Genomic DNA, 22,041 nt, shown 5'->3' on the forward strand with positions numbered 1-22,041 from the left:
AATGCAAGTTCCCTCTAGAAGGGCTTTTGTTTCTTTAAGGTCAGAATTCTGCAAAGATGTTTTATCAAGCTGTCTTTCTCTAACTTAACTGCAAACACAATAAAAGAACCTCATCTTGGCCATTTTCAGGGTGAGATTTCCTTTAATTACCAATTAAGTAAGTACAAGTTTTGTATGTACATAAACCTGGCTGGGGTGTTAGTTGGAGGCTGGCTTTCTGATGCCCCTCATTTAGAAAAGATATTAGGCCAGCCTCTCACCCAGTCACACAGTCCAGATCACTCAGTATCTCTTGACTGAGCAACTTGCAGTGTCTTCGAACCAGGATGTACTTTTTCCTGTTATCTTTCAACTGGGCTCCCCCAGTATCTTTCAGCTGGGGAGCCAGATACTGGTTATATACAACCAAATAAAACTCACAGCCAATAATTGGGAGATCTGAGAACCAAGAGAGACTCACCCAAATTTGTTTGGACTCTGAGGCAGATGGGCACAAGTGGCCTCTGCTGGTACCAAGACTCCAGCTCCTTGTAGAGGTCAGGTGAAGCAGAGAAGTCTGCCCTGAGTCCCTTTGTGGTCACCAAAACTGTCAACTGAAAAAAAAAAAAGCACAATCTAGAAGTTGAGAATTATGTTTTATTCAGCAGAGTTACTGAGGACTTAAGCCTGGGATACAGACTCTCATATAGCTCTGAGGGACTGTTCCACATGTAGTGGAACATCAAAAGATTACTGCTAATTAAAGAAACACACATTTCAAGTTAAAGAATTTAGCACTTTTCTATGTATGGGAAGATGTAAAAGTCTGGGCTCATTGAAATTATTCCTTTGACCATAAATATCTAGGGCCAGTATTCTCTTTTTTCCATCCTGAATTCCCTCAGGGTGTGCTCTCAGGGGTGGCTACAGTGGCTGATGGCTTTATGACTACAACATCTTTTGTTTACTGAAATGGCAGTTGACATTCTTTGTCCACAAAACAAAAGGAAACAATGTTTAAAGAACTTAAAAAAATACATGGCAACACTCACCAAATAGGGAATATCATTAAAGAAAAATTAACAACTGAAATGAGAAATTCACTAAGGGAGTCAAGAATAGAACTTTGAAGATAGGTCAATTGTGATTACTCAGTCTGAGGAATAGAAAGAAAAAAGAACAAAGAAAGATGAAGAGAGACTGAGAGACTTATGGGATGCCATCCAGCATATCATAGGCATAATGAGAGTCCCAGAATAGAGAGAGAAAGGGGCAAAAGAATATTTGAAGAAGTAACAGCTGAAAACTTCCCAGATTGATGGAAAATAGTAAGCTACTCTCCCAAGAAGCTTAACAAACACCAAGTAGGATATACTTAAAGAAATCTATATCCAGACACATCATAATCAAACTGTTAAAAGTCAAAGACAAGAGAATCTTAAAAGCATCAAAAGAGAAATGACTCTTCATATATAAGAGACCCTCAATAAAATTAATAGCTGATTGCTCATCAGAAGCTATGTTAGCCAAAGGGCAGTGGGATGACATGAAAAGTGCTGAAAGAAAAAGACTGTCAACCAAGAATTCTATATCCAGCAAACTTATCCTTCAGAAATGATGGAGAGGAAGAAGTAAAACTCTATTTATAAATGATATGAGCTTATATATAGAAAATCCTAAAGAATCCACTAAACTATTGGAACTAGTAAATTAGTTCACCAAGCTGGTAGGATATGTCAGAATACACCCATCAGCTGTAGTCTATACACTTTTAATGAACATTCCAAATGTGGAATTAAGAAAATTCCATTTACAATAGCATCAAAAAGAATAAAATATTTAGGAATAAATTTAACAAAAGTAGCGTAAAATTTACACTTTGAAAATACAAAACATTGTTGAAAGAAATTAAACCTAAATAAATGGGAAGACATCCCATATTCATGGATCAGATCTTTTTTAAAAAAAATTTATTTTTGGCTGCGTTAGGTCTTAGTTGCAGCACGCAGGATCTTTGTTGGGATCGTCACTGCAGCATGCGGGATCCTCTGCTGTGGTGCATGGGCTCCTTGTGGCACGTGGGCTTCTCTCTAGTTGTGGTGTGTGGGGTCTCTAGTGGTTTCCCTTGTGCTCAGTAGTTGCAGCACGCGAGCTTAGTTGCCCCACAGCATGTGGGAACTTAGTTCTCCGACCAGGGATCAAACCCACATCCCCTGCATTGGAAGGTGGATTCTTAACCACTGGACCACCAGGGAAGTCCCTCATGGATCAGATCTTAATATTGTTAAGATGAAAGTACTCCCTAAATTGGTGTACAAATTCAGTGTAATCTTCCTCAAAATTTCAATTAGTTTATTTGAAGAATATTGACAAGCTGATTGTAATATTCACGTGGAAATTCAAGGGACCCAGAATAGCCAAAACAATCCTGAAAAACAAAAATAAAGTTAGAGAACTCAAAATTCCCAATTTCAAATCTTACTATAAAGCTATAGTAATAAAAACATTGTGGTACTGGTGTAAAGATAGACATATAGATCAATATAATAGAATGGAGAGCTCAGAAATAAACCCTCACATTTATATATAGATGATTTGCGACAAGGGTACCTAGACCATTTAATGGGGAAGGAATAGTCTTTTCAACAAATGATTCTGGGACAACTGGATATCCACATGCAAAAGGATGAACTTGGACCCTACCTCATATACACACACACACACACATATTACCTCGAAATGGTTCAAAGAACTAAAACTGTAAAACTCTCAGAGGAAAACATCAGCGTAAATCTTCATGACCTTGGGTTAGGCAATTGTTTTAGATATGACACAAAACGCGTAAGCAACAAAAGGAAAAATAGGTAAACTGGACTTCATCAAAGGTTAAAAACTTTTGTTCTTCAAAAGACACCATTGAGAAAGTGAAAAGACCACCCACAGAATGGGAGATAATATTTGTATCATAATATCTGTAAGAGACTTTTATCTAGAATATATAACGGACTCTTAACATGTCAATAATTAAAAAGACAACCCAATTATTTAAGTGGGCAAAGGATCTGACAAGATGTCACTAAATATAATACAAAAATGGCCGACAAACACATGAAAGATGCTCAACATCATTAGTCATTAAGGAAATGTAAATCAAAACCACAGTGAGATACTATTTCATACCCACTAGGATGGCTCTAATTTTTTTTTAAAGGAAGATAACAAATGATGAAGATATGGAGAAATTGAAACCCTCATAAGTTGCTGGTGGGAATGTAAAATGGTACAGCCACTATGGAAAACAGTTTGACAGTTCCTAAAAAAATTAACCATAAAATTACCATATGACCCAGCACTTCCACTCCTAGGTATATACCCAAAAGGATTGAAACCAAATATTCAAACAAATACTTGTACGTGAATGAACATAGCAACAATATTCATAATGGCCAAAACATGGAAACAATCTAAATGTCCATCATGGTAGATAGATGGTAGAAAAAAAGGAATACAAGTACTGTAAAAAGGAATGAAGTACCGATACATGCCACAGTGTAGACGAACCTCAAAAATACCATGCTGAGGGAAAGAAGGCAGATACAAAAGAACACATATTGTATGATTCCATGTATATGAAACATCCAAAATACATAAATCTGTAGAGAGAGAAAGCACATTAGTGGTTGCCAGGGTTCGGGGGAAGGGGGAAATGTTGAGTGACTGCTTAATGGGCTTGAGATTTCTTTTTAGGGTGTTGAAAAGTTTTGGAACTAGATAGAGGTGATGGTTGCACAATAAAGTGAATGTACTAAATGCCACTGAATTGTATACTTCAAAATGGTTAATTTTATGTCATGTGAATTTCACCTCAATTAAAAAAAATTTTTTTAAATATATACTAACCATGAAATAAAAAAATATTGAGAAATTGGACTTGGTCAAAACTGAAAATTTTCTGTTCTATAAAAGACATCAATAAGAAGATTGAAAGACAAGCCATGGAATGGGAGAAAATATTTGTATTACATACAGTTGATCCTTGAACCACAGGGGTTTCAATTGCGCACGTCCACTTATATGTGGATATTTTTCAATAGTAAATACCACAGAACTACGTGGGTGGTTCATGGTTGGTTGAACCTGAGGATGTGGAGAAATAGAGGATACAGAGGGCCGACTATGAGTTATGCATGGATTAACCCTGGTGTTGTTCAAGGGTCAACTGTATATCTAACAAAGGATTTGTATGCAGAATACATAAAGAAATCTATTCAATATGAAAAAATTTTTTAATTTTGCAAAGAAACAGACACTTCTCAAAAGATTTACAGTAGCACATAAAAATATACATAGTATCATTAGTCACGTGGGGGCAGAATGCAACTTAAACATCAGTGCGATCCCAGTTCACAAGACTGACAATACCTAATACTGGCAGAGATGTGAAGGAGCTGGAACCTTCATAAATTGTCAGTGGGATATAAACCACTTTGGAAATCAGTTTGTCAGTTTTATATTCCTATCCTATGACTCAGCAATTTTACTCCTAGGTATTTAGCTAAGAGAAATGAAAACATGTTCATAACAAGACTTGTATAAGAATGTTGGTAGCCAATTTTATTCATAATAATCCAAAAACAGCCCTTGTGTCCATCAACAGGAGAATAGATAAGCAAAGTGTGGTATATTCAAACAATGGAATATGACTTGGTAATGAAAAGAAACAGACCTATCAGTGATGGGATGGGAGGGTGATGGACTGCAAAGAGGTATGAGGGAAGTTTCTAGAATGTTCTCTATCTTGATTGGAGTGTTGGGTACTCAGGGTATACATTTGTCAAAACTCATCTAACTATATACTTAAATTCTCAACAGAGTTGACTTTTTTTACATATATAAAGGGGCAGCAAACTTCATAGTTCAGGACTCCTCTGACCTAGGGGTTATGTGGGCTTTATGCGGGCTGCAAGACCCCAAACTTCAGGTGAGACAGCAGGGAAATCACATCCTCGCACTTGCATCTGTAAGTCAAGAGGAAAAACAACATGGGACAGAATCCAAGTCATCCTTAATCATCCATCTTAATCATTCTCTAATGTGGACCAGACACTGGTCCAGTGTAGCTCAACTGTGAAGGCAGAATTGGACATAGTTCTAGTGGTATCCATGGGTTTGATTACTCTTGGTAGTACAATCAAACTTCCTAACAGCAGAAAGGAGTTTTGCAGCTCTTGGCAGACTGGATTGGAGAAGGATGGCCAAGAATTATCAGCCGTTGTCTCCTGAAAGGGTAGACTTTCTTCATAAGAAAAAGAAGATCTGTGTTAGCCCTTGTGGGGAGGATAAGGGATGGTTGGTGCTATATTTTAGAGCAGGGCTCAGCAAACTGACCCACAGGCCAAATCCAGCCTTTGTTCTGTTTTTGTACATTCTATGAACCAAGCATGTTTTTCATATTTTTAGAGGGTTATGAACAACAAACAAAGCAACAAACAAAGCTAGATAATGTTTGACAGAGACCATACATGGTCTGCAAAGCCTAAAATATTTACTGCCGTTTACAGAAAAAGTTGGCCCCTACTAATCGCAATCCTGAGGGTAGGTAGGAGTACGATCACCTGGCTTTGGGTAGATTAGCAGGAAAAGGAAATCTAAATTATATTTCTGCCAGATGAAGTAGACTGGTGGTATTTTTCTCTCATGGACTGTAATTGTGCAAAAGGCAGAGCCTCTGGTAAGTTGTTGGCCTGGGTTTTTCCATTGTGTTTTCCTAAACCCCAGCCATAACAGAGAAGTTTAAATGCCCCATTGGCCCTGATGTCAGTCCCTCTACCAAGAATGCCCTCTCTCTTTCATCTGGTTTCTGTCTAAACCCACCTCCTCGATGGGGCAGAATCAGTCAGTCCCTTCTCTGTGTATCATAGCACTCAGTTCATACCACCAGGCTAACACGTAGACCTTTTTACATGTCTGTCCCCCTCTGGACTATGAGCTCCTTAGGTAGATTTTAACATTTTTGCTGCCACTGGTCCTGGCATCCAGATATGTGCTCCTTAAATGTTTATTGAACTGAATCCAGCCACTGGTATCCCTTGATATACAGGAGCCTGGGTTGAATAGAGACCAGAGATAGCTATTTAGGATCAGGCTGGGGTAACAAGTGGAGGCAAGTTCTCTAGAGCTGATGTATCTGAATTTCATTTTCAGCGAACTGAACAGAGGGATATAAGGAAAGCAAAGTTGAAAGAAAAGAAGGAGCAGAATCAGAATGAGGCTTTACTCCAGGCCATCATGGTGAGTTCTCAAGGGCACTTTAGGCCCTTCTGGTCTTGTGAAATCCACTAATCCTGAAGCCTGTTGGGAATGTTTCTGGGAATGCTTCACCTGAATTAGTTGTACATTTTCTTTCTGCTTTTGGTGAAGCAGTGTGACAAGTCAGACCTTCTGAGTTCAGTCAGCTCTCTCACTTGCATGCATGTATTGGTTTCAGGTAACATATACTGAATTTAGTAGCTTTCGGTTAAGCATTTTCTAATCTTCACAGTAGCCTTCTGGGGTAGCTCTTCTTGCTCCTGTTTTTGCTAGATGAGCACATAGTCTCAGGGATATGAAGAAACCTCACACAGCCGATATGTGTCAGAGCCAGGTCCTTGCTCTCAGCCCCTGTGTTATACTGCATCCTGAGAAAGTGAATTTTTAGGATGTAGCTCTTCTAACTATAACAACAACACAAAATTCTAACTCGCCTTCCCTCTCTTTACTGCATTTTAAATGAATGTCGTCTGATCCAAATCTTGCTTTCACAAGTCACTTTGAGCCTTGGCTGCTCAGGGGAGGTAATACTGGCTATGAGATTGTGGGGTAGGTTCTTGGTTAGGTTCTTGGTTTCATTCTTTGCCGAGTTAAATTTTGTGCCTATTTAAATTACTTGTTGACTTTGAGAACGTCACAGTTCTAAGATGCACTCCACTCGTTCCTCCGCACAACAAAGAATCTGTTAACACATTAACAGATTAAACAGAAGGGAATACTCCAGAGGGATTTGGTCATTTTCTAAACTGTAGAATATTGGAATGCCCAGACATTTGCATGCAGACCTATTTTGGTTCTCTCCTTTAACTGTGCATCTCAAACTTCAGTGTACTTAAGAATTAATCTCAAGAGTAATATAAACAAAGCCGTATATACTACATTTTAGTGGCTTAAAGCAGAGGTCAGCAAGCTGCAGCCAGTGGCTTACAGCCCTGCCTGTTTGTGTATGTCTTACCAATGGCTGTTTTCACACTACAGTGGCAGAGTTGAGTAATATCAACAGAGACCATTTGGCCCACAAAACCTAAAATATTTCTTATCCGACCCTTTAAGGGAAAGTTTGCCAACCCCTGATTTAGGAGATACCATCAAGGTAATTTTGATTACATATCATTTTCCTCTTGTGTGCTAGCCTTAGGAGCCTCCACACAACATACATAAGAGGTGACTGTACTATTCAGACCTTTGGTTTATCCTTGTTTCTATGAGACAATCAAGATTAAGTCAATGTATGCATTATTTTTATTATCCCATGTCCTAGCTAAATGGAAACGTTTGCCATGTTCGTACATGCCTCTCTCTGCATCTTTTCTGTACCTTTGCACATGCTGTTCCTTGGCTGTTACTTGGGGTAGAATGCCCTTCCCACTCCCCTGCCCCCCAACTTTTCTGCTTTTCAAAGTCATTGTTCAAGGCCTAGCATCCCCCAGTCCCCTCCAGACCCCAGGCTGAATTAATTATTCACGGTCTGCAGTTCCACAGCTTTACTTCTTACCTTATGTTGTACTTATTACCATGTCTAGCTCATGTCTAGCATGCTAGACAGAGTCTAGCATGTGGTAGGTGCCCAGTAAAGGTGAGTTAAACAAGTCTCAGGGATAATAAAGACGAATCATGTGTAGAGCTGGCTCTCAGGGAGCTCGCAGTGTTATGGTTTCCTTGTTTTAGTGAAATGAGTTTGCATCCTTCCACACATAAGGTGTGTGTTTTCTTTTTCTAACCCAGGCTAGGAACATCAGGCTAGTGTCTGAAGCTGCTGGAGAGGATGAAGATTCAGCCTCAGAAGGTCTCGGTGAGCTCATCCTGAACGGGCTCACTTCTGAGAACCTCTACGGAGCCAGGCTGAGTGTAGATGATGGGGGAAGACTGAGCTGGCCTGTGCTCTTTCTGTACCCAGAGTATGCCCAGTCAGACTTCATCTCTGCTTTTCACGAGGACTCCAGGTACTTCCTTCCCCAGGAGCCCTTTGCTATGCTTGCGTGCTCTTCCCTGCTGTCTCCGCAGGATGGACAGGTGGATTTTTAGTTGTGGAGGAAAGAGAATAGTTTTAGAGGGTTTTACACAGTCTGGTTGGTATAACCTCTCTATTCCATAGCTGATTTCTCCTTTTACTAAGTAGCTTTGCAGTGACAGACCACAGTACAGTGTTTGTCAAGCGCTGGTACTTGTCTCGTGAGAGATGAAATCATTGGAGGTAGTACCTGCATAGAACTGAAGGGTGTATTTATTAGAAAACGTATGTCTGGCGATTTTAACATGTGATTTCATAGGGTTAATGCTTAGAATGTGGCTGAATATAAGAATGTTGTTAATCCTGAGTCAGTTTAAAGAGAATTACTGTGTCATAATAGGACAAGTGATACACACATTTTGGACACTGCTGTCAAAATGGATTAAGCCTGCATTTCATGATTTATATACATTCTTGATGTCTCTGTGAATTGGTGTCCAGGGCATGGGATGTAGGAAAACATATTATGAGTTATTGATACCCAGAAATACATGTTATATCTCCTTAGATTTATTGATCATCTAATGGTGATGTTTGGTGAAACGCCCTCTTGGGATTTAGAGCAAAAATACTGCCCTGATAATTTAGAGGTAAGAGAAGTTTTATTTTGTTCCTCTGTGGGAATTGGGGTGGGGAGGAACAGGGAGTGCAGTGAGGTTTCACTGCTTTTTTAAAAAAAAATCGTGGTAAAATATAAAAAACATAAAATTTACCATTTTAACCATTTTAAGTGCACAGTTCAATAGTGTTAAGTACATTCACATTGTTGTACAACCATCACCACCATCTGTCTCCGTTTTCATCATCTTAAACTGAAACTCCATGCCCATTAATCAATAACTCCCTATTTTCCTTTCCCTCAGCCCATAGCATCTACCCTGCTACTTTCTGTCTCTGAATTTCTCTCTCATATAAGTGGAATCAGACAGTATTTATCCTTTTGTATCTGGCTTATTTCACTTGGTATAATGTCTTTAAGATTCATCATGTTGAGCATGGGTCAGAATCTTATTCTTTTTCAAGGCTGAATAACATTCCATTGTTGCAACTTAAAAAAAAAATAATCACAACTTTACAGAACAAAGAATTTATCTTCTAACTGTTTGAGAGTAAGATGCCAACTGATGCCCCGTCACTCCTGAATACTTAAGTGTCTATTTCCTGCAAAAAGGACATTTTCTTTCATGATTCCAGTCAATCATCAAAATCAGGAAATTATCTTTAACACACTCTTACCAGCTAATCCTCAGACTCCATCAGTTTTCACAAATTTTCCCCCAGTAATGTTTTTTTTTTTTTTTGGCACACACTACTAATTTTTTTAAAAATTTCTTTTAATTGAAGTATAGTTGATTTACTGTATTGTGTTAGTTTCAGGTGTACAGCAGTGATTCAATTATATTTTTTCAGATTATTTTCCATTATAGGTTATTTTAAGATATTGAATATAGTTCCATGTGCTGTACAGTAAATCTTTGTTGCTTATCTATTTTATGTATAGTAGTTTGTATCTGTTAATCCCATACTCTGAATTTATCCTCCCCACCCCCCACTTTGGTAACCATAAGACTGTTTTCTGTGTCTGTGAGTCTCTTTCTATTTTGTATGTAGATTTATTTGTATTAATTTTAGATACACATAATGATATCATATACTATTTGCCTTTGTCTGACTTACTTCATTAAGTATAATATTCTCTAGGTCCATCCATGTTACTGCAAAAGGCAATATTTTATTCTTTTTAATGGCTGAGTAATACTCCATTGTGTATATATACCACATCTTCTTAAGCCAGTCATCTGTTAATGGGCACTTGGGTTGTTTCCAATCTTGGCTATTATAAATAGTGCTGCTGTGAACATTGGTGTGCATGTATCTTTTCGAGTTAGAGTTTTCTCTGAACATATGCCCAGGAGTGGGATTGTTGGATCATATGGTAACTCTATTTTTAGTTTTTTAAGGAACCTCCATACTGTTTTCCATAGTGGCTGCACCAATTTACATTCCCACCAACAGTGTAGAAGGGTTCCCTTTTCTCCACACCCTTTCCAGCATTTATTATTTGTAGACTTTTTTTTTTTGCGGTACACGGGCCTCGCACTGTTGTGGCATCTCCCGTTGCGCAGCACAGGCTCCGGACGCGCAGGGTCAGCGGCCATGGATCACGGGCCCAGCCGCTCCGCGGAATGTGGGATCTTCCTGGACCGGGGCATGAACCCGCGTCCCCTGCATCGGCAGGTGGACTCTCAACCACTGCGCCACCAGGGAAGCCCTATTTGTAGACTTTTTAATGATGGCCATTCTGACTGAGGTGTGGTGATACCTCATTGTGGTTTTTGATTTGCATTTCTTTAATACTTAACGATGTTGAGCATCTTTTCATGTCCCTGTTGGCCATCTGTATGTCTTCTTTGGAGAAATGTCTATTTGGGTCTTCTGCCTGTTTTTGATTGGGTTTGATACTGAGTTGTATGAGCTGTTTGTATGTTTTGGATATTAACCCCTTGTCAGTTGCATCATTTGCAGATATTTTCTCCCATTCTGTAGGTTGTCTTTTCATTTTGTTGATGGTTTCCTTTGCTGTGAAAAAGCTTTTAAGTTTGATTAGGTCCCATTTGTTTATTTTCGGTTTTATATTTTGGCCTTGGGAGACTTAAGAAAATATTGCTACGATTTGTGTCAGATAATGTTTTGCCTGTGTTCTCTTCTAGGAGTTTTATGGTGTCATGTTTTATATTTAGATCTGAAAACCATTTGGGGTTTATTTTTGTATGTGATGTGAGGGAATGTTCTAATTTCATTGGTTTACATGTAGCTGTCCAGCTTTCCTCGACACTATTTGCTGAAGAAACTGTCTTCTCCATTGTATATTCTTGCATCCTTTGTCGTAGATTAATTGACTGTAGGTGTGTGGGTTTATTTCTGAACTTTCTGTTCTGTTCCATTAAGCTCTATGTCTGTTTTTGTGCCAGTACAATGCTGTTTTTATTTATTTATTTATTTATTTATTTTGCGGTACGCGGGCCTCTCACTGTTGTGGCCTCTCCTGTTGCGGAGCACAGGCTCCGGACGCGCAGGCTCAGCGGCCATGGCTCACGGGCCCAGCCGCTTCGTGGCATGTGGGATCCTCCCGGACTGGGGCACGAACCCGTGTCCCCTGCATCGGCAGGCGGACTCTCAACCACTGCGCCACCAGGGAAGCCCACGATGCTGTTTTAGGTGTTGTTTTGTTTTGTTTATTTTTGGCTGTGTTGGGTCTTCATTGCTGTGCACAGGCATTCTCTAGCTGTGTTGAGCGGGGGCTACTCTTCCTTGCAGTGCGTGGGCTTCTCATTGCAGTGGCTTCTCTTGTTGCGGAGCATGGGCTCTAGGTGCACAGCCTTCAGTAGTTGTGGCACACGGGCTCAGTAGTTGTGGCTCACAGGCTCTAGAGCGCAGGCTCAGTAGTCGTGGTGCACGGGCTTAGTTGCTCTGCGGCATGTGGGATCTTCCCGGACCAGGGCTTGAACCCTTGTCCCCTGCATTGGCAGGCAGATTCTTTTTTGTTTTTAATTTTTAAAATTTTTTATTTATTTATTTTTGGCTACGTTGGGTCTTTGTTGCTGCACGTGGGGTTTCTCTAGTTGTGGCGAGCGAGGCTATTCTTTGTTGCAGTGCATGGGCTTCTCATTGCAGTGGCTTCTCTTGTTGCAGAGATCAGGCTCTAGGCATGCAGGCTTCAGTAGTTGTGGCACGCAGGCTCAGTAGTTGTGGCACATGGGCTTAGTTGCTCCATGGCATGTGGGATCTTCCTGGACCAGGGCTCGAACCCGTGTCCCTTGCATTGGCAGGTGGATTCTTAAACCTCTGTGCCACCAGGGAAGTCCCAAACAGGCAGATTCTTAGCCACTGCACCACCAGGGAAGTCCAGCATGCTGTTTTGATTACTGTAGCTCTGTGGCATAGACTGAAATCTGGAAGGGTTACTCCTCCAGCTTTCTTCTTTTTCCTCAGAATTGCTTTGGCAATTCTTAGTCTTTTGTGATTCCATATAAATTTTAGGATTATTCTGGTTCTGTGAAAAATGTCATGGCTACTTTTTTTTAGCACTTTATATATATATATATATATATTTGGTTGCACCAGGTCTTAGTTGCAGCAGGCGGGCTCCTTAGTTGTGGCTCACCGGCTCCTTAGTTGCGGCTTGTGGGCTTCTTAGTTGTGGCACGTGAACTGTTAGTTGCACTATGCATGTGGGATCTAGTTCCCTGACCAGGGTTTGAACCTGGGCTGCCTGCATTGAGAGCACAGAGTCTTAACCACTGAGCCACCAGGGAAGTCCCAGTCATAGGTATTTTGATAGGGATTACATTAAATGAGTAGATTGCTTTTGGTAGCATGGACATTTTAACAATATTCTTTCAATCCGAGAGCATGGAATATATTTCCATTTCTTTGAATCTTCAATTTCCTTTATCAGTGTTTTATAGTTTTCAGCATATTGGTCTTTCATCTCCTTGCTTATGTTTATTCCTAGGTGTTTTATTTTATTTTTTGATGTGATTTTAAATGGGATTTTTTTAAACTTACATTTCATTGTTAGTGTAAAGAAATGCAACAGATTTTTGTATATTAATCTTGTATCCTGCTACGTTGCTGAATTCATTTATTCTAATAGTTTTTGTGTGGAGACTTTAGGGTTCTCTATATAGAGTATCATGTCATTTGCAAGTAGTGACAGTTTTACCTCTTCCCTTCCAATTTGGATACCTTTTCTTTCTTTTTCTTATCTGATTGCTGTGGCTAAGACTTCCAATACTATGTTGAATAGAAGTGGTGAGAGTGGGCATCCTTGTCTTATTCCAAAACTTAGTGGGAAGGCTTTCAGCTTTTCACCATTGAGTATTACATTGGCTGTGAGTTTGTCATAAATGGCTTTTATCATGTTGAGATATGTTCCCTCTATACCTACTTTGGTGAGTAGGTATAGAGGGAACATTATCATGAATGGGTGTTGAATTTTGTTAAATGCTTTTCTGCTGTCTATTGAGATGATCACATGGTTTTTGTCTTCCTTTTGTTAGTGTGGTATATCACATTGATTTGCGAACGTTGAACCATCCTTGTGGCCCTGGAATGAATCCAACTTGATCATGGTGTATGATCCTTTTTATGTGTTGTTGGATTTGGTTTGCTAATATTTTGTAGAGGATTTTTGCATCTGTATTCATCAAAGATACTGGACTGTAATTTTCTTGTAGTCTTTGTCTGCTTTTGGTATCATGGTGATGGTGGCTTCATAGAATGAATTTGGGAGTTTTCCCTCCTCTTCAAGTTTTTGAAATAGTTTGAGAAGGATAAGTGTAAGTTCTTTGTTTGTTTGGTAGAATTTGCTAATGAGGCTGTCTGGTCCTAGACTTGTGTTTGCAGAGAGATTTTTAAATTAACATTCTATTTCATTTCTAGTGATTGGTCTGTTCAAATTATGTTTCTTCTTGACTCAGTTTTGGCAGGCTGTATGTTTCTAGGAACTTGTTCATTTCACCTAGGTTGTCCGATTTGTTGGCATATAACTGTTCATAGTAAACTCTTATGATTTTTTGTATTTCTGTGGTATCAGTTGTTATTTCTCCTCTTTCATTTCTCATTTTGTTTAATTAGGTCCTTTCTTTTCTTGTTGAGCCTGGCTAGAAGTATGCTGATTTTGTTTATCTTTTCAAAAGCCAGCTCTTGCTTTTATTGTTCTTTACTATTGTTTTTTTTTTTTTTTTTTTTTTTACCGTACGCGGGCCTCTCACTGTTGTGGCCTCTCCTGTTGCGGAGCACAGGCTCCAGACGCGCAGGCTCAGCAGCCATGGCTCACGGCCCAGCCGCTCCGCGGCATGTGGGATCCTCCCGGACCGGGGCACGAACCTGCGTCCCCTGCATCGGCAGGCGGACTCTCAACCACTGCGCCACCAGGGAAGCCCCCAAATACATTTTTGATCCTCTTTTCTCTCTCTCCTCCTTCTGGAACTTCTATTATGTGTAGGTTGGCACGCTTTATATTAGCCCATAGATCTCATATGTTGCTTTCATTTTTTTTTTTCTTGTTTGTCTTTCTGTCTGCTGTTCTGATTGGATAGTTTCCATTATTCTCTCTTCCAGATCACTTATTTGTTCTTCTGTGTCATTTAGTCTGTTATCCATTACTTCTAGATCAGGTTTTATCTCGGCAATTGAATTGTCTAATTTTGATTGGTTCGTCTTTATAGTTTCTAGTTCCTTTTTACAGTGATCTGCATTTCTATCGATAATCTTCCTTAATTCCTTTAGCATTTTTTTTTTTTTTTTTTTTTTTTTGCGGTATGCAGGCTTCTCACTGTTGTGGCCTCTCCCGTTGTGGAGCACAGGCTCCGGATGCACAGGCTCAGTGGCCATAGCTCATGGGCCCAGCCGCTCCGTGGCATGTGGGATCTTCCCGGACTGGGGCACGAACCCGTGTCCCCTGCATTGGCAGGCGGACTCTCAAACCACTGCGCCACCAGGGAAGCCCCTCCTTTAGCATTTTTATTACTTCCTTTTTGAACTTGGGGTCTTATAGACTGGTGAGGTCTGTTTCATTATTTGTTCTTTCAGGGGATTTCTCCTGTTCTTTTAATTGGGAGTGGTTCCTCTGGTTTTTCATTTTACTTACTTTCACTGTTTCTATGAATTTAGGAAAACAGTTATCTGTTGTGGTCTTAAAAAGGCGTTTTTATGTAGGAGTGTCCCTGTGTAGACTGTGTGTCCAATATTTTTGGTGTGAGGGCTGGTTTTGGAATGGATGCCTGCCACGTCTTTCATCAGAGTGTGCTGGCTGTTATCCCCTTGATAGAGAGTGTGATTGGTGTTGCGGTGTCCAGAGCCTGTGTTGGATGTGAGGTGGGGCCTCCTCTTTGCTCCATGGCCTGTCAGGGGCGGGGTCTGCTCCTCCGTTGTTGGCATAGAAGCCATGACGGTCAGGTTCAGGCTTTGTTGCCCTTGAGTGTGTGCCCTGCCCCAAAGGAGGTGGTTGCTGAAGCAGGTGAGGCCCGTGTACTCACAGAGGACTTGTGCTCTACCTGGTTAAGCATCCATGATTCACTCAGAAGCAGCCCAAGGTCACGTCCCTTTCTCCATTTTGTTCGTCCCAGATCTAGTGCAAGGCTGTGGTGTGGAGTAGGCTGGAGTGGGGGTCAGGGCATTGTGGTTGCAGGAATTGAGGTGGCCGTGCTGCCACCTGGGACCTGGGGTTGCCTCTGTGGCAGAGCTCTCCCGGCACCTGGCCACTCCAGATCTGATGCTAAGGTACAGTGTGGAGTGGGCAGAACTAGGGTGCTCCCACCGGGAAACCATCACTGCATACTCCCACCCAGGGCCTGCCTGACTGCCCAAGATTCAGCGCCTAGCCACTGTGTGTTCTTGTGGCACTGCCCGGTGTGCGCACTGACAATATCTGCTGCAGCTAGACTTGCTACTGCTGTTCGGATGCTGACATTGGGTTTTGCAGCTACCCCAAATCACATCTCAGGCCTTCCAGGCTGTCTCTGTAGCTAGATTGAGTCCTCTCCCAGGATCTGCCTGCCTGAGATTCAGTGCTTAGCCGCTGTGTGTTCTTGTGGTGCCGCTTGGTGTGTGCACTGACGGTGTCTGCTTGGTTTGGCCCGCCCCCCTGGTGCGTACACTGACAGTGGTCTCCATCGTTGTGCTCAGATCACACCCCAAGCACCCTGGTCTGTCTCTGCGCAGCTAGACCGAATCTTTGCCGTGATCTTACACCAGGCAATGGTGTGGAGTGAGTGTGGCTGAGGCACTGGCCCCTTTGGATTGGGAAGTGCAGCGAGGCAGCAGCCTCAAGTGCAGGTCTCTCTCCACCCTGATTGTTAGCAAGCCAGCACACGCGCATTCCTCTCGAGTAGAGTCTAGGCTTCTCCAGCCCCTCTGTCTGTGTCAGCAGATTTCCCAGCAGTCAAGGGGGCTTCCCAGGGTGAGGATCCATCCATCTGGACCTTCTCTTCCTTACAGAGCACTCCCAGGGGTGCCAGTCCCAACCTGATGCTTTTTTTTTCCTCTGTCCTGTCTAATCACATGGAGATCTTTCTTGCAGCTTTGGTTGTATAGGAGATCTTCTGCCAGTTTCCAGTTAGTTTTCAGTGAGAATTGTTCCACATGTAGATGTATTTTTGATGTTTGTGGGGGAAGGTGAGCTCCACGTCCTCCTGTTCCACCATCTTGATCCCCCTCTGCCTATCCCCAGCGGTGTTCTTTATAGCAAAAGGAATCCCACATTGTATTGTATCTAGTGCTCATGTCCCTTTAGTCTCCTTCAGCCTATGGAAGACTTTCTCAGTCTTCCGTCAGCTTCCTTGATCTTACCACTTTTTTTTTTTTTTTGCGGTACGCGGGCCTCTCACTGCTGTGGCCTCTCCCGTTGCGGAGCAGACTCCGGACGCGCAGGCTCAGCGGCCACGGCTCACGGGCCCAGCCGCTCCGCGGCATGTGGGATCTTCCTGGACCGGGGCACGAACCCGTGTCCCCTGCGTCGGCAGGCGGACTCTCAACCACTGCGCCACCAGGGAAGCCCGATCTTACCACTTTTGAAGATTACAAACCAGTTATTTTGTGGAAAGTCCATCAGTGTGTTTCCTTGTGACCATGACCTGGATTATGTATATTTGACTGGAATATCACAGAAGCAATGCTGTATTCTTGTTGCATCCCATCAGGTGCACATAATTTCAAATGTCCCATTACTGATGGTGTTCACCTTAGTCCCCTGATTGAGGTAGGGGTTTGCCAATCTTCTCTGCTGTAAAGTTACTCTTTTCCCCTTTGTAATTAGTATTTTATAGGGAGGTACTTCGAAATGATACAGATATCTTATTCATCAAACCATCAACATAATCATTTATATCAGTGGATTTATGGTTTCTTACTTTATTCATTGAGTTATATTCTATGATTGTGGTTATGTTATGCTCAGATTTTCTCAGATTTGGTCAGTGGGAATGCCTTCAAATTTGCTTCTGTGTCCTTTTGACTTGTGTCCATTTTTAGAGCACTTCTTGCTTTCTGTCACAAGATGTTCAAGGCTCAAATTGTGCTTTCCTTGCCTTAGCTCTAGAATCAGCCATTTTTCCCAAGGAGGGCCTGGCTCTTTTTGGTGGAAAATGATACTTAGAAGTCAAGTAGTAGGTATATTCATGAGTACAGGGGTTAGGGGACGGAGGGTGCTCACTGCTCCAATGCTGTGTATGTGTGTGTATGAGCTCTCACTGGTATCTCCAGTTCTAATCCAACACTATCTCTTTCTATATTTTTAACAGTAACTTCTATTATTCTTAATATATTTATTTGTTTGATCAATCCCCCTGTATTTAATCCCCCTCCTGTCACCACCAGTGTCCCCTCTCCCTCGGGGAACCTTCCTCACCTCACTTGGATTCCTGACTCCCCCCCATCAGGCTGCTGCCCCAGCACAGTGCCCTCCTCATCCTACATGCACTCTGTCACCCCACGCTGCTTAACCACCCTGCATGAATCTTTTCCTCATCCTGCGTGGGTCCTCACTCCCCTCAGCAGGCCACCTCCTGCCATGAGTGGCTGCCCTGCTCACCCTGCTTAGCTGGCCAGTCCGCAATGAGGATGCCTATCTCCACTGGCCAGTCTCTGATACCCCCTACCCCCCAGCATCCCTCCTATGCAGATGTCTTCCTCAACCTACTTGGGCTTTGACACCTGCACAGGGCTGTCCCCTGTGTGGATATCTCTCTTCCCCTGCTCTGGGCCACTAGTGCTTTCTTTTCCCACACCTACTGTCTGTTGCACAGAATTGTTAGGGAAGGGAAGGCTCATAGGCCTGGACTTTCAGTCTTGGCTCCTCTGTTTACTAGCTGGGTTTAGTCAGTAAGTTATTTCCCCTCTGTGAGCCTTGGTTCTGTCTTTGGAAAATGGAGCCAGTAATATCTTTCTTAGTGTCGTGGGAGAGGATTGAGTGCTTTATACTCCACGACTCTATAAGGGAGGCATTCAGCTAATAACAGTTGCATGTCTTTAATGTTTCCCCAGACTTGGCCTCAACATGCCTAGTGCTGCTGAAGCCCTTTATTTGTATCTGACTCCTGCTCCCCCGTTCATCCTGCAGGTCTACTTTGAGGATGACGACAGGTCAGAACTGTACCGGGTGCCTCCCAAGAGCACCCTGCTGCAGGTGCTGCAGCACCCCAGGTGAGTCACCTTCATGGGGCTGTGTAGACCAAGAAGGACGCTCAGGTACCATCCCAGGGATACAGCCAGGTTCTTGTTCCACCACTGAGTGTTTGCCTTGTACTCCTCTCCCTTCTGCCCTGGATACAAAACTGTGTGAGACAGCGACCACAGAGACTGTCCTGGACCATCGGCCAAACAGGTTGCAGTGTGATGACTCAACCCATTGCACTGCAGCCATGACGTCCTCAGGGAGAGGTCAGTGGGGCTGGTTGAGAAAGAAGAAGCTGCCTGGCTTTTGCACCAAAAACAGCTGGGATGGCCCTCCTATTCCTGATTGTGCCTGTGTCCCCTGATATCGTCACATGGAAAGAGCATTGGCTCTTGAAGTCAGACACCGTCATTTAGTGGCTCTTTGGCTCTGAGCACGTACTGCCTCCCTGGGGCTGTTTCCTCATCTCTAAAATGGGGATAATAGCTGTTGCCTGCATGTTTCTCAGGTATTTGAGAGAGCAGGAGTCACAGAGCTCTGATGGACTAGGGGGCAGTCTTGCTGTGAGAGGGCAGCTTTGTTAGTTGCAGCGGCAGCCGGCTGGATTTGGCAGTTGTCTCTTTCTTCAGCTTTGGGATGTTCCTGGACTATAAGGGAGTGCCCTCAGGAGCTTTGTAAGGTGACTCTTGGGCTACTTTTCCCTAAGCTTTGAGCGAAGCAAATGTCTTGCATCTACGCTAAAAGAGCTAGGGCAACGAGGGTGGTTGGGCGTGGTAGGAAATGAGGCTGGAGGACCAGGTTAGGGCCGTGCGCAGCAGCCTTGAATGCCCTAAGGAGCACGAACTCTATCCTGATGGTGGTGTATGGAGCCCCAGTGGGTGTTCAGGTAAAATTTACCAAGGAATGAATGTTCAGAGCTTGTGTACTCTTCGGTGGTGAAGCCTGAAGTAGAGGGTGGATTGGAGAGAAGTGGAGGAGGCACGCTGGGATGGGAGCTGGTGATGTGCTGACTGACTCGGTGTGGGTGTCCAGCTGGCCCTGATGCTTCTGCTGCGCCCTGGCAGGCAGGCGGTGAAGGTTTCTTCAGATACGATCCATGGCTTCTCTTGGCAGCACTTTTTTCTGGCCCTAAGTCTCCCTTCTAGTTTATAGACAAATTTTTAGCTGTTCATTTTCTCAGTTGTTAGATTACCCAGAATTCTTTAAAGGCCCAAGGTCTACTCTACCCTGTCTTCCAGAAAATGGGGGAGAAATCTAAACAGAAAGCAGACTGATTTGTGGAGGAAAACCAGTTTCATGCTTCTCAGAAAGTGTAAATGCACTGGAAATGATTATTTTTTTAATGACTAACATAGGCAGGAGGCTTAGCACGGGTAACTGGCAACTTCAGACCCTGAACTGGGTGCTGGGCCAAGCTACAGGCTGCTGTGTCCATACCCAACTCCATGGGGTGCTGCTAACACCCCTGGACCCGGGAGGCTAAGGCCTTGCCTAGCCTGCCCACTCCATTGCTTTATGCCCAACAGCTGCAAACGCTCTAGTGACCCGCACCTCCTGGCTTTTGCTCCCCCATGCCCCGTCTCTACCCCTTTTTCAGTTAACGCAAGCTGAGACATGGCAGCTTCCTGGAAGCCTTTCCTGATTCCCCTTTCCCATAGAGGGAATCACGTCCCTTGGGCTAACACCATACCTCACAGATGCTTCTACAGTTGTGCCTTGCTGTCATTATTTATCTCCCTCCCCCCAGAGAGGGATGGTGAATTTTGTTTTTTGTTTAATGTGTGCTTTCAGCAAGGGGCCTGGCTTACCCTGGGCACTCACTGTTGAATGAAGGACTGAAAGCGTGTTCCTGTTTTATTTCACGTTTAGCCATAGACATACATGATGCTATAGGACTTGCCCAAAGGTTCTCACTAGGTTCTAAGGGAGAGAGGGTCATGCTAATTTGCAGACTTATAAACAACCAAACAAATAAATATGCTGAACTTGCATTTTAATGTTGACTCATATCTAAAGGTTCACCTTGACTTGTTGGGAAGGTCCATGGATGATTAAGATTGCAATTCAATTAACCCCTCTCTTTTATTGTGTTCACTGCAGGTACTTTGTAAAAGCCCTGACACCAGCATTTTTGGTCTGTGTAGGATCCTCTGCTTTCTGCAGGAATTATCTCCGGGGGAGAAAGGTGCGCCAGGTAAAGTGACCGGGCCGTGCTGTGAGAGCCAGGCCCCCTGGACCTCCTCCCCCATCCTGCTCCTCAGCCTGGGGTCTAGCACACTTGAATCAGCAGGACCTGCTCCTAGAATCCAGCGGTTTATTTCTGTCACCCTGGGGACAGGCCTTCCCTGCATTGTGGTTGGGAAGGAGCTGCCGACTTCCTGAACTGCAGCCTCTCTGGTCAGAGTGCTGAGCTCCAGCTGGTCTTCACTCATCTCTCTTGGTACAAAACTCCGTGCCTTGGTCATGACATCCTTGGACTCACTGTGACCTGTGTTACCCACCAGCCTCCATCTCTGACCTGAGGAACTCACTGGTCTGTGGACGCTGACTCACAATCCAGTGACGTGGTTCTGAACCTTTGTGGAGTCAGAGGCCTTAGAGAAGCTGTGGCTCACACTGCAGACATACACAAACCATGCGTGTAATTGTAAGGTATCAGAGGTGAGAGACTCGGGCCTCCCGTGACTTCACGAGCACAGACGGCTGCTCTGTGGGGACGCTGTAGATCCCTTGGGGTGAGATGGGGCCAGGAAAGCCAGGTCCTGTTTCTGTATCTATAAAGACCTACAAACTGGGGTCCTCCAGAACCCCTAAAATGTTTGTCACTTTTCCTGATCTTTGCAGTATGGAGAACTGTGACATACTTGGACAGTATGTCACAGTTTTTACATTTCAGAATTTTATGCCTTTTAAACTGGGAAATCTTTTTGTGTGTTGAGTCACTGTCATACGTTGTATTTTTGTCTGCAGCTTTTTGCTTCCTGCTTCCTAGAGGATTTTATATACCCTTACCTTGCATTGCCCACCCCGTCCCCCAGCGAAGAGTGTACTTCCCTGCTTCTGATGCAAAGGGATGTGGACATGTCCAGACCGAGCTTACAGAGCATCATGTGGTAGGCTTTTGCTCTTTTCCCTCTGCCGTGGGAACATATTTCCCAGAGAGGGGCTGTTCCTTTAGCCTGGGTGTCAGATGCTAAGACACATGGAGCAGAGCTGAAGCAGCTGGCCTGCAGCCATTGACTGTAACATGAATGAGAAATAAATGTTTGTTGTGGTAATAAGCACTGAGATTTGGGGGTTGTTTGTTACTATAGCAAAGCTAACTAATACATCATTAAACTGAAACCAGCTGCTGTACTTAAGATCGACTAATTTGGGGTTTTGTGCTGTGCCTGCCTTTGTCTTTGAAGCGCATTTTGCTGTGGAATATTTACAAAGGACCAGGCAGCTTTCTTCCAGGTGCAGGTCCCTGCCCGTGGCTTGTGGCCAGAGAGCCGAAGTCCAGCCTCCATCCTAAGCCTGGCTTAGGCCACAGTGAGGCCATCCTCTCTCACTTTCCAGCAGG

General features: G+C 43.2%; 1 protein-coding gene across 2 annotated transcripts in view; it reads left to right on the forward strand.

The window, feature by feature from the left end:
* The window catches only part of TTC4 (tetratricopeptide repeat domain 4), a 39,421-nt gene extending 17,583 nt beyond the window's left edge, over positions 1–21,838 (forward strand). Inside the window, exons 6-11 of one of the 2 annotated variants that reach the window (XM_067726276.1) lie at positions 6,184–6,270; positions 8,014–8,231; positions 8,808–8,889; positions 18,423–18,505; positions 20,577–20,670; positions 21,447–21,838. In XM_067726276.1, the coding sequence (XP_067582377.1) occupies positions 6,184–6,270; positions 8,014–8,231; positions 8,808–8,889; positions 18,423–18,505; positions 20,577–20,670; positions 21,447–21,593 (711 nt within the window). In that variant the 3' untranslated portion in view covers positions 21,594–21,838. Of the gene's footprint in view, positions 1–6,183; positions 6,271–8,013; positions 8,232–8,807; positions 8,890–18,422; positions 18,506–20,576 lie in introns of both variants that reach the window. The other variant, XM_067726277.1, reaches the window with a different exon arrangement.
* The last annotated feature ends 203 nt before the right edge of the window (positions 21,839–22,041 follow it).

Source organism: Pseudorca crassidens, chromosome 2 (assembly GCF_039906515.1).
Source record: "Pseudorca crassidens isolate mPseCra1 chromosome 2, mPseCra1.hap1, whole genome shotgun sequence".
In the NCBI taxonomy this organism is placed as follows: Eukaryota; Metazoa; Chordata; class Mammalia; order Artiodactyla; family Delphinidae; genus Pseudorca; species Pseudorca crassidens.